Below are 12,971 nucleotides of genomic sequence, written 5' to 3' on the forward strand. Positions count from 1 at the left end.
GACTTCAGCCACCACCGCGTGCGGCATTCCTTCCGCGTCCACGGGATGAATGGCTTCTGCATCTTTGACCTGCTATGGATTCCTCTTTATTTTTTCTTTTCTTTTTCTCCTACGGACGTCAAGCTCCTCCACTCACTCATCCTCCCTCCGAGGACGGCCCGCGCCCACTCCTTCCACACCTCCGTCAGGGAGCGCCAACCAGGTGCGACAGAGGGAGACACTCCGCCAGCCGGCGCCCCCTTCTGGCTTGCGCCCCCTCCCGCCCCAGTGCGCGCGCACAGACGCGCAAAGTTCGGGTTGCTCCCCTGCCCCACCGGTTCCCCTTCGCCAGTCAAAATGGACCAGTCTGCACCCCTCGCCCTCTCGAGCCTCCTTCGCTCCCTTTAATCGCTGCTGCCCGGCCCGGCCCCGCCCCCGGTCCGGCCCCGCCCCCCGGCCCGGCCCGCCGCTCTGCCCTCCGCTCGGCCTTCCCCGCCTCGCATCCGTGCCATCGGCGCTCGATTGCGCGCGGACTCCGCTCCCCGGCTCGCTCGCTCCCCGCCGCTCCCCGCCCCCCGGCCCCCGCCCCCCGCCCCTCCTCCCGGCTGCTCCCGCCCCTCCGCCTCCCGTGCAACTTTTGCCGAAGCCCCCACACACAGCCATGCTGAGCTGAGCTCCGGCCGGGGACTGGCCGCGCGCTGCCCGCCCCGGCTCCCGCCCCACCGCGGACCCTCTCGGGGGCCGCGGCCGCTCGGCCCCTCGGCCTCCGCCGCTGCGCCCCCCGGCCGCCCCGGAGCCCCGCGCAGGGCCCGGGCCGCGGCGGCGGCGGCGGCGCCCGGCTCTCACCCCCGGCGCCGGCCAAGTGAGGCGGTGATGCGGGCGCCAGCGGCCCCGGCTGCGCCGAGAGCGGAGACACAGGCTCAAGATGGCAGATTCCGACTGAGGCTGGGGGGGCCGAGCTCGCGCGCCGCGATCCCTTCTCCGTTGCCATGAATCGCGGACACCCCGGCCCCGATGGCCCCCGTGTACGAAGGTAAGAGGCGCCCGCCCGCCGACCCGCTCGCCCGCGGCCCCCACAGCTTTGTTCTGCCCGCGGCCCCTCGCCGGGCAGCCCCCGGTCCGCAGCCCCGGCGCCCGGCCCCCGCGCCCCACCCCCGGGCTTCACCGGCTCGGACCCCTCCCCGCCATCCCCTCCCCTGCCCAGAAAACGGCCGGGATCCGGAATTTCACAGGATCTTATTTCCAAGGTGGAGGGGGCGGGGGTGCGAGGGTGGGCTGGCTGCCCGAAGAAAAGAAATTGGGAGGGGGCGCGCCTGGAACAGACGGATCCCCTGATGATGCTTTTTATTTATTGGTAACAGATAAAGGTGATGGGTGTCGCTCTCATCCCCCCCCACCCCCCGAAGATTACCTTCAGGGTGATCTCCTTTTCCACTCGGTCCTCGCAGCTCCCTTTCCATTTGTCTCCACTCCCACCCGCGCTCCTTTATCCTCCGCGAGCCTCGGGTTCGGGGGCCTGTGGGGTCGGCGTGCGCGGGGCTAGGTGAGGAGAAGGGGGTCGTGGCGGGGGGGGAAAGTCCGGGTCAGACCCGGGCGGAACAATGAAATAGACTGAAATCGCAAACCTCCCCGCATCGACGTGTGTCCAGAGAAAACGCAGTGTAGGCTTTCAAGTTGGGGAGGCGGCCGAGACGTTTTCCCGGAGGGTCTGGGTCTCCCGCGCGGCGCGCCTTCACCCGGCGCCGGGTCGCTCCGCCGGGCCGTTCCGCCGGGCTTGACGGTCTTTCGGGAGAAAGGAAACGCAGGGCAAAAGCGCTGCGCTTCCCTGCCCTCCCGACCGCTCGGTTTTTTTTTTTTTCTTCCGTCAGTCCTGTCAGTTTCCAGCCGGGAATCAAACCGGCATCAACTAAGTTTTTTACACTTCGGTGTGTGTTTTTGTGTGTGCTTGTAGTAGGAGGAATTTTCAACCCAAGTGGGCCTGATTTTTTTCCAATCTTTTTCATCGTGAAAAATGTTTTTCTCGTGAAATCATTGGAATAGCAGCCTTTCCATACTTTTTAGCGGCGGTCCATCTGGCTTTCTTTCGGTTTTGTTCAGAGATTCTGGGGATGAGATAGCGAATGAGAGGGGAAAAGGTTTGTGTGGAGCCGAGAAGGAGGGGTGAGGAGAGGCGATTTTTAATCCTTCTGTAAATCCAGAGAACAGTGGTGGCGAGTGAGAGAGACAGGGAACGCATTAATAGTTTTATCTTTGTTGTGCGAGGCAGATTAAAAAAAAAAAAAAAAGACTTATCTGAAAAGAAAATCTGTTATTAGTTCCAGGGCTCCAAATGAATTAGGTTTCTGGGTGGAATAAAGTTACCAGTCAGGCCCTGGATAGCGAGGCTGTAAATAACCTATGGACTGTAAATATTTTTTTTCAGACTCTCTGGGAAACAAAGGGGCTGTTTAGAAGGCAACAGAGAGATGTTATTCCAGGGGCTTTCCTCTTTGATTCTGAAGAACACAAGGTCCATTTAACCGTTCGACAAAACAAAACGAAATTTCTGATCACTCCACCACGCAGAACAGAAGGAGCCGGTGGCTCTGTGACACGCTAGGAGAACCCATGTTGGGCATTCATTGTTCATCTGTGTCTATGGGAGGGGGCTACCGTCAATGCTCCCACTGTCTATGGGAGTGTTAAAATGAAACAATTTTCTCTTTATTAAGTACCTCCTTGAGACTCCCTCTGCTGGACGCTCCGGGTGAGCATTAGAGAAGGAACTTGGCATTGAATTCAGAACTACAGTAACCGGCTGCTTTCCCTTTCACAGGGGCTGGGTGTGTGGGTTGGGATGTATTTTGTCAACTTTGTGGAAAGCCATCTTGGGAACTGCACTGTTCTCCTCCTGTTCCTTTCGTTCTAAATCCATGTGGAAGGTAGGCCCCGACCCCTGGGGCCGAAGCCCGGGCACTCCTGTTCTCTCCACAGTGTTCTAGTGCTTCACCCCAGGTAAAGGGCTGTGGGTGTGCAAAGTGTTAGGGTTTAAGACTAATGAGGGACCTCAGAGGTCTCAGGAGTGCAGTTTTTATTTGCAAGCCTCCCCTCCCTGTCCCAGGTGATCTCCCTGGCCACTGCTTTCAACCCTGGGCTTCCCTCCGTCTTGTTTGTATGCTCTCTTAATTATTCCCAGGCTTTGTACGCTTGGATTCTTCAGTGTCTGTGTGCATCACCGCAATCCTTTTCCTAGTCTTCCTCCTCTCCCCTCCTCAACCAGTTCAGCCTCCCTCTGCACAAGTCCAGGGTCTTATTGAAAGAGGCCGTTGGTCACGCTCTAAAACAGACAAGTGACCTCCAGAGTCAAGGATTGTATTGCTGGAACCTCCATTCACTCACTGTGATGAGCGCTTCTGAGACTCCAGTGACTTCCTTTTCCCTCCTTGGCGATACCTGCTGGATTCAGTGAGCCTGATTTTTACCAGATCCCAGTCAGAACACGAGGGCTACCTGTGTGTGTCCTGAAGGAGCAGGAATTTTCCTATGGAATTCTCCAGGAAGAGTGATTTCTAATAGTTTTTATGCTACTAAAAAATCGGGCCTGGGGTTCTTCTCAGGAGACAGGCGAGGCATTTCGGCGGTAATTCAGGAGTGTGCATTTGTTTAAATGGGGTGCAATTGCCCCAAGCTGGGGTATTGGGTGAAAAACCTGGATGCCTGAGAGGAGCATTCTAAACTGCCCGATGTTTAGAGAGAAATGCTGTCTTCCAAACAGGGCATGTTTGCTAATGCGAATTACTGGGTGGCAAAGTGTAATCAGTCTTCCACAATTTGCTTCTAAGGATAGGTTTATAAATAGCACATTAGTTTGCAGTGGCTTGGTACTGATTAAGTACAACTTCTTTAAAAAGGTTTATTTTCTTTAGAAGGTTAAACATTTGCCTCACGATGGTTGGTTACTCCATCGACTTGCTTAGCAAGGCTTTTTTCAGCATGTAGTGCGAAGGTCTGTGTTGCCACAGGTTCTGAAGTAGAAGACCCTAAATTCCAAGTTAGTCATGTTCTACTGTACCTGAGATGAGCCATGTTGACTACTTACACAGTCAGACTTCCCCAAAGTGATGAAATCTACCGTCGGATGGGCCTGAACACACCTACCAAGATGCCTACCAAGAAATGGGTTCTGAATCATCTCCCATTAAAATAATTTGATGACACATGTTCTAAAATATCTTTTCTTGTGTTTGTGTGTTATGTTTTTTAAATGAGTAAGTATAAATATTGTTTTCATTCTTACCACATTTGAGTAGTGGATCAAGGCTTGTTAATGTCACCTCAGTTCCGGGCATTGAGGTACAATATCTGAATCAGAGGGAGCTAGCGTATGACTCGGGACGTGTTGCTGAACTTCCCACATTTAGAAATGAGTGGATGGAAAGTGCCTGGCTGTGGTGGGCATTTTCTCAGTGCGTATTAAGGCCCTCTATCTTTTGAGCTGCTTGCAGGCATGATGACTCCAGGGAAAGAATAACCCACAGTTCAGAAAACCAATAATAGCAACATTTCAATTATTAATCTCCTGCCATTCCTTTTCCAGTTTGGGCACCAGCAACAATAAGCCCCCTCTGGCCACAGAAGAAAGAGCCCTTTTTGACCCCCTCTGTGACCTTCCCAGATCCGTGATTCCCACTGAGCTGCCGCAGGTTTCAGGTAGAGAATTTCTCATCTGGGGAGGCACATTCTGTGCCACTTTAAAAACCAGGAGGCAAGCCTGCAGAACAGAGTTTCAGAGGCTGCAGCTGTGCCTCTGGGAAAGCATCCCAAAGTCTGAAAGGTATGACCTTTGCCCTTAATCAGGATCCATCCCTAACCCAGGCAGCAGGCTGGGGCCGGAGGGCTGGCTTACCAAGGGCCTCCTCCGAGGGGAGGCCCCCACCCACCCACGAGCCAGCGCCTGCAGGCTCACCGTGCACACCACATCATTTTCCTACAAGAGAAACTTGGTGCTCTGAGCAAGTTTCAGCTGCTCGTAGTCTTCATATTTTATTCTGTATATTCTTTCATTTCTCCCTTCCTTCTTCCTCTCATAGAAACCAGTCTTGGGGAACCACCTCCGAGGTTTAGGTGGAACAAAGTAGGGATGATCAAGAGGATATGATTTGTGAACCTTTTTTTATTCCCTGAACAGGTGTTTTTTCATTGTTCTCTGAACAGATATTTGCCAACGCTTTCTGGTAGTCCTATGTTGACAATTCAGGCACTTCAGGTTGCTGTCAAAGACAGGATTCCGAATAATGCGAGCTGACTGTAATAATCGCCACAAAGTGTGAACCTGAAAGGCCCAAACTCATAATGTCAAGTTCGTATGTTAATACCCTATCGGGGAAAAAAGAAAAAGGAAATTGAAAACCTGGAGTAAATAGGAGGGTCTTTATTTTTTCTCTAAAAGAAATGGACAGGCCTGAAGTTCATAGTGATACTTGTGACTTAGACCCCACTTCGTTTGTGCTATACTCTCCACGCGCATTAACTTGTCTTCCTAGCAGACCCGAGAGGGCGGCGCTGCCACCTCACTTTACAGGTAGGGCACTGCTTTAGTGCATTCCTTTAACAGACATTCATGTGCGGTCCCTGCCCTCGAGTTCAAGGGGTATGAGAAGTCAAAGTCAGAACTAAACATGGGCTCACCAGCCCATGGTCTGACTCAAGGTGCATGTGTTTCTCGTGTGTGTGTGTGTGTGTGTGTGTGTGTGTGTGTGTGCGCGCGCCAGTTCATCATTTTTATCTGTTAATGTTTCTTAAGGTGTAAAGCAGGGGCAAGGAATGTCCAGCCCACGGGCCATGTACGGCTGGCCCTGCCACGGCATTAGGGGTGAGTTGCTTACATGTTTGACCAAGTATAGCAGGCTAATTTTTAAGTTGGTAATTTTGTATGGCCCACGAATGATATTATAAATATCCAAATGGCCCTTGGCAGAAAAAGGCTCCCCACCCCGGTATAAAGGGAAGATCCCATTTCCCTCTTTTCTCTTGAAATATTTTCTTTATTTGGAATCAAAAAAGTATCTCTGAATGTACAAAATGCTACTACAAATTCCCTTAGAAATGACCACCTCCAATTTGCAGATTTCGTCCTCCTGTTTCATTACTTATATTTTGTATCCTTATAAATGCAAATATATTTCAAATGTGCATATGCTGCTTGGAGACTCTTTATTTCCGGTATTTAGCATCACAGGCTGTTGTGAACGGACCCTTGCGGCATATGTGGCTGCTGGAAGATTAATTCCTGGCTTTGCTGCCTGGCTGAGACTTTGCATGCCAGGTAGTTTGTGACACTTGTTGGTGGAGGTATGGATTGGTGGTCACTCAGCAGATCACTCAGGCAAGGAGTTCAGGAAGAAGAAAGCCCAGGTCTGCCTCTTGGGAGCTTGGAGCCAGAGCAGGAGAGGGCCTTGGGAGAAATGTAGTTCACCCTCCCGCCTTCCGGAAGGTGAATGTTCTTGACTGAAATTATCAGGTTGTCAGAAAAAAAAAATTTCCAGGAAAAGGCCACACTAGTAACTCCCTCTGACTAATTCCCGTATTCTATTAACCTCATTGTCAAGAAATTCCCGGCCTGAAATCTCGCCTGCTGTCCTCCAAACCTGTTTTCTTTTACTCGGGTCCTTTCTCTAAAACCTTCCGTACACTTGAAGATAATAACTGGGTCTCTAGCTCTGTCCTCACCGGGCCTGTGTTGTGTCCTCTCTCTCCTGAACGCTCTGGTTTCCCCACATTAAAAACAAATGGTGGTGATCAGAACTGAATACAGGTCTTTAATACTGGTCTCATTAGTACATTGTGTACAAGAAAAATGACTTCAGGGTTCTTGCATCATTGTGAACCCCTGGAGGGCAAGAACCAAATCTGATTCATCTTTGTATCCCCTACAGCAGCTGTGCAGTTCCTTAAACCTAGTAGGCGCTTCATAAATGTTTGTTCCATTGACTTCCTTTAATATAGTACCTAAGTAATAACTGCTCATCCCACCAGCCCTGGATTGGTGACCTCTGGTTACCTTGGTCCTGAGTATTTTTCCTGTACTCATGTCTAAGCATCCCTCACCCCCAATAATGCCGTCTTCTGCTTGCTCTTTGAATCTAAGCTTCGTTACTTTGAATTTCACCCGTCTACTTCCAGCTCTTTTAGACCCTCATTTTCTTCTGCAGATCTGACAGGCAGAATACAGAGGACATTAAGTGTAAGAACATGAACTACTCTTGAAAGAGGAGGAGGAGAGCGCACAGAAGAATCTTAATGATTCCGTGTAACGTCCATTCATCCAGACTTAGGACAGTCAGTCACATTCTTTACAGATTTGGAGTCAGCTAAAGCCATACCTGTTTCACCAGGTTCTCTGCGCAAGTAAGCTAGGTGTCACGAGAGTCAGATTTGCAGTGGGAGTTCCTCCCTCTCTCTGGTCTAAAGCCAATGGAAAAAGCAAAAGACGTGACAGACAAAGCCATTCAACTTGGGATTCTCTAACGGATGACTTTGCCATTAGAAAGTGAGCTAGTATAAAATAGTTGCCAGCTTAAAAAAAAAAAAAGGAGCAAGCCTTTGAAACTGCAAAATCCAATTTAAAAAAAAAAAAGGAGCAAGCCTTTAAAACTGCAAAATAATTTTGTGGTTTTACAGCCACTTATTTCTACACACAGCGCTGAACAGATTTGCAGTGTTTTAGCAATTCTTGCTTAACTTCTTTTGCTCTAGTAGGTTCTGGTTAATTAAATGCCACCGCGTTTAAGCAGAATTAAGATTGATTCACTCTTGCATGTGCTAATGCTGTAGACATTATAAAACCTTTGTTTCCACAATAAGAATGCAGTCTAATATATGAGTGGACAAGGGCTCCCCGCCGCCCCCCCCCCCCCCCTTTTCCCCACTCCAGGTTATGCTCTCCATCCTCAGTGAAGGATTGTGGAACTTGCCATAACATTGGGTGGAAAAAGCACTTTGGGTTCACGCAGTTACAGATTGCATCCTGATGAAATAAGGCTTGTTCCTGTATTTTTACCATTTCCTCCATATCAATCAATATTACCTCCTTGGTTCAACCAATAGAATTGTTACAATGTAAAATGATTTTTCCAAGGGCTTGGCATAAGACGAGGGATCCATCATGCCAGTTCTAGATAGAACTTCTCATTTCATAGCATTAAAGAGGCACATTTCAATGGTATGTGTTCCTAGAATCCTGTTGAAAGTCACATGGTAAGGAAATTTGGAAAACTCTGGCTTGTTGCTGGTCGTGGAAATGTGTTCTTTTTTATTTTTTTTCTCTAATGAGGAATTTATAGGCTGACGAAAACCAGCATGTAAAGTCTTGAAATGATGCAGAAAGGCAGTAAGTTAGCCTCCTGAGTCCTCTGTAACGGCACCTCCTCACGAGATCCTAGGCTGATAGCAGGAGCTTCCATGGGAAAGTACGTTTCAGGGGAACGTACAGGTGAGGAGAGATGGAGACAGAGCGCACACGCACACGCACACGCACACGCATGCATTCGGCTTTACCCCCTGAACCACTTACATCTCCATCTCCAGCACACTGTGGTTACTGTTATTCATTAAGCATGACCTGCCCCATCAGGAAGAGATTAATCGATATTCATTAGATTCTGTTAACTGAGACTGGGAGGTTCTCTAATGTATTAGAGAAATGTGTCCATTAGAAAATGGCTAAAATAAAGAATCTCTTTCATTTGATTATTCCAAGACTTACTCCAAAAAGGAGCTAAGGCCACTTTAAAGGGTTACGTTTCTGAAAGAAAGGGAATTAATTTATGTAGATCAGTTTTTGTGGTGCAGCTGATTTCCAAGGAGGTTGGATAAATGAGGTATTCCTATACAAAGAGACACAGCTCTTGTTCGGGTTTAACAAGGTGAATAAGCAGAGGGCACGATGGAATTCATTTGCAGAGTAATTTTTGCTTGGCTGGAGTGGTAAGCACAAAATAGACCAGCAGAGGAGAACACTGAGTGTTTGGGATCAGCTGTTGAAAGGTTTAAAGGGGTTCTAATTCAAGAGACATTTTATGGTGTAGAGGGAGAAGGGGACCAATATCATCAAAACGATGCTTGAACAAGGTTATTTTTCCTGGCCTGGCTATAATAGAAGGAATAAGGTAGCCAAGAGGGTGAGCCATGCTGGGAAGCTGGGAGGTGTGTTGGAAGGCGTGAGCACGGTGGCAATGGAACTGGGCAGTTGTTGGGGTCACAGGAGAAAATGCATAGAGCACTTCTCAGCATGCCTGCCCCAGGGGTTCAATAAATATTTGTTCCTTTCACTCTCCTCCCCACCTCTTATGGTTGTAATACCGGGTCAGGGAAGCTTGCTGGTGTTAGCAATACGTGATATTTATTCTGCAGAGCTGGTAGGCTTTCCCCCCAGGCCCATAAGGGGGCCGCAGGGTCCCTTGCAGCCCACAGTGCCTCGCTGAGCCCAGCCAGAGGGAGGATGTCCCCCTTGCCCAAGGAAAGCAAGGCCACACACCCTCAGTACCAGTGTTTAAAGGGTCTTCCGTTAGGAAGTTGTTCTTTACGTTTCCCTGAGAAAGTCACAGCTGTCACCCTGGACCACTTATTAACAAGAAAAAAAATCACAGGAGAGAAACCAGTACCATCGTGATGTGAGCCACCGAACCTCAGAGCCCTTTCAGTCACCGAGTGGCTTCCCAAGGTAGAGTCGTTTTTTTCCCATTGACATGACCAAAAGGGAGATCTGTCCTGTTTCAGGCATGACGTTCTGACCCCAAATTAGATCCTGTTGGTGTGCTCTGTCCAGAATAGTAAACTAAATAAGCATTTGAACACACAGATACACACTAAGGGACCGGCTTGCCCTGACATTGGTGAGTCCTGGGACTGCAGTGCGAAACACGGTTCCCGGTCTGTGACACAGCAGTCCTCTCTACCCCTGGGTTGGATGTCCAGTCTATGGCCCCGGGGAAGGCCTGGGAGTGGGCACGAGGCCTTTGGGGCTGGGATTCCCAGGGACCCAGAGCATGGTAGGAGTGGGCATACCTCATGACTCTGGGGACTCCTCTCCCCTTAGGGCAAGGTGTGGCTGGCACCTTGGAACTATGGGGTCCACGGTTGGGGCCCCTGATGCCCTCCTCTAAGGGCAGTGCTGATGAGGGGACTTCTTGCTGTGAAAACTTGGGCAACAGAGGCATCTTGAAATGTTTCCTGTTTATACAAGTCATGGCTGGTGGTTGCTTCACTGGATACACTGCTCTCCCCGCTTTCCCCTCCTCAGCCTTGATCTTGTACTTACGGTTGCTCCATAAAGCGGAGTTGATGAAACAAACCCATTTCCTGTGGCCTCCTCAGAAAATCTCAATACCATTTATGTTCCTCTCACAACGAAACTCCGTGGAGAAGTGGTTCTCCAACTTTGCTGATTGTCAGTCACCTGGAGGGCTTGTTAAACCAGATCCCTGGGCCCCGCCTTCGGTTTCCTGTCCTAGGTCTGGGGCGGGGCTTGAGAATTTGCATTTCTGATGGAGAACCCCTATTTTAGAGGAATGCACTCAGAATGAAAAAGCGGGCAGTGCCAAAACCGGTTTGGCTCAGTGGATAGAGCCTCAGCCTGCGAACTGAAAGGTCCCGGGTTTGATTCCCTTGGTTGCGGGCACATCCCTAGTGGAGGGTGTGCAGGAGGCGGCTGGTCGATGTTTCTAACTCTTTATCTCTCTCCCTTCCTCTCTGTAAAAAATCAATAAAAAATATATATTAAAAAAAAAAGCGGGCAGTATTTAAAATCAGAGGGAGTTGTTTTTATTAAAACTTTCCTGGCATTGGCATTATTTGCAGCTCAACTGCCTTATGTGGCCTTGACTTCTTGAAGCCGTAGGACATGGTACAGATCCAGCCTCTGACCTTGCAGCCTCTGGCTCCAGGGGAGTCGAAACCCCAACTTCTCCAGGGCCTGTCGTAAATGCAGGATCTACTTTCTCTTCTTCTCCCAGAGCCAGCCAGTCAGTCTATAGTTCATCCATCATGACCCTGGGGTCCCAGAATAGAATGAGCAGATATCATACTCACAATAATGATATGTTATTATTAGCTACCATAAAGAGCTCTATGATTTTCTCTGTTTACAGGAAGGGAAATTGAGGCTTAGAGATATTCAATTACATGTCCAAGGTCTCATAAGCAGTAGCTGGTAGAGCCAGGGCTCGAACCCACCTGATACCAAAGCTCTTCTCTTGAGTGGCCGTTGCCTTGCTCCCCACAGGTAAGTTACAGTGGTCTGTGCAGCATACAACAAGGAGGCACATGATCGGGATCCTTGGAGAAGGGGCTGCTGCGGTGGGCCTGACGGGGCTAGAGTGGTAATGTCACCAACACACATTCCCTGAGGCCCTGTTGTCCCATCTGTCTCCTCATTGCCATATAGGATCACATGAGAGTGAGTGCAAAGCACTGAGGCCAGGGGCTGGCACGTAGGAGGGTTCAGTAAAGGGCAGCCAAGCCATGACCCCCCTTTGAGCAGCAAAACAGATGAAATATCCGAGAAGAAGCTGCCTGAGACCGCTAAGAAAAGAAACGCCATGAAAAGATGCTAAGAGCTGATACTTCTGGAGCCCTGGCGATGGCAGCTCTGTTCTCAAGTTTCACGTATGTTAACTCACTGAATCCGGTCGTGATGCCGCCAGTAGAGCTGCAGTTCTGTGTTGCTGAGGCGCAAGGGGGTGCCACAGCTCAAAGGTGGCAGAGCGGAGATTGGCCCCAGGCAGCCTGGATCCAGAGCTCGGACCCCTGACCGCAGGCTCCAGCTACAAGGTGGAAAGCCTTCCCAGCCCCTTCCTAGATAAGGCAGTGTAACGTGTAATGCGCTCTTCTTTGGTTCTTCTCCAAATGTGTTCTTTGTTTCAATCAAAATCCGAATAAATGTTTTAAAATTCAAGAAACTGAGTCCTGCCGGTCTTGAAAGATAAGGAGCTGGGCATAGAATAGCCAGGTCTGAGAGATAAAAAGGAGGGAAGGGGTGAGCTCTCTCCCTTGTGTTCACACCAACTGTAAAGCGTCCGGTGTGGCCCAGATGGACAGACCCCTCCCTGAAGGCCCTGTGGTCTGCGGGCACTTAATGGGTGATGGAGGAGGTGCCTCGAAGCATGGGGGGAGGAAACCTGATTTGACAAATGGGAAGGGGACCATGTGATAACAACCGGAAAAATCTCAGTGGGTGTTTTCACCTCAGATCATCAGGCCAACATAAATTCTACATGATTAAAATGTTAGATTTAACAAGAGTCTGTTGAGCACATGAGCTATTCCAGGGACTCTTCTTCTAGCTGAGGGTTCAGCAATGAACGAAGCAGGTAAGAACCCTTACCCTGGAGCGGTGTGCATTTCAGTAGATAAAATAATTCATTGTTTTAAAAAACTCGAAATAAATAGAGGTGGATCTTTATTAAACATTTAGAGGGGTTGAAATGTCTAAGCTGAGACTCGGTAGAAGAAATCACAGAGGAAAAACAAAAGTTTTTCAGTGTAGCATTCCCCAAATGTGAAGGCTCTTTCTGTTTTACTCTCATTAGTTATTCTCATTGTTATTTCATGTAGTCTTGAGGGGTATCTGAATTTTAGGATAGGTTCTCCAAAGCATAATTACTGGGACAAGGAGTGTGAACATTATAGGATTTTCTCCATATGTAACCATATTACATTCCTCCCCAAAGGATTTTTATATTAAGTCAAACCACCTAGAAAGAGATTTAAACTCACCCGCCTGTTCGCTCAAGAAGGCGCTGAGCTCCTCGTTGCTCTCAGGCCTCAGCCCTCCATTCCCAGAGGACAGGAGATTTCCCGGGGCTTTGGACACCTCTCTGTGGTCGTGACTCCCAGCGTTACATTGTACCTAGACTTCCTTTCTGAGCTCCGATCCTAAAGCCAACAGCCTGCTTGACATCTGTATTTGGATAGCTCACATGCATCTCCAACTTAACACACACAAAGAGAAAAAC

The 12,971-nt window shown here is 49.4% G+C and overlaps 1 protein-coding gene across 1 annotated transcript in view; it reads left to right on the forward strand.

The window, feature by feature from the left end:
* Window positions 1-635: 635 nt before the first annotated feature.
* The window catches only part of HIPK2 (homeodomain interacting protein kinase 2), a 168,308-nt gene continuing 155,972 nt past the window's right edge, over window positions 636-12,971 (forward strand). Inside the window, exon 1 of the mRNA XM_008150477.3 lies at window positions 636-1,012. Within this exon, the coding sequence (XP_008148699.1) occupies window positions 994-1,012 (19 nt within the window). The 5' untranslated portion in view covers window positions 636-993. The remainder of the gene's footprint in view (window positions 1,013-12,971) is intronic.

The sequence above is a fragment of the Eptesicus fuscus genome, chromosome 14 (genome assembly GCF_027574615.1).
Source record: "Eptesicus fuscus isolate TK198812 chromosome 14, DD_ASM_mEF_20220401, whole genome shotgun sequence".
Classification (NCBI taxonomy): domain Eukaryota; kingdom Metazoa; phylum Chordata; class Mammalia; order Chiroptera; family Vespertilionidae; genus Eptesicus; species Eptesicus fuscus.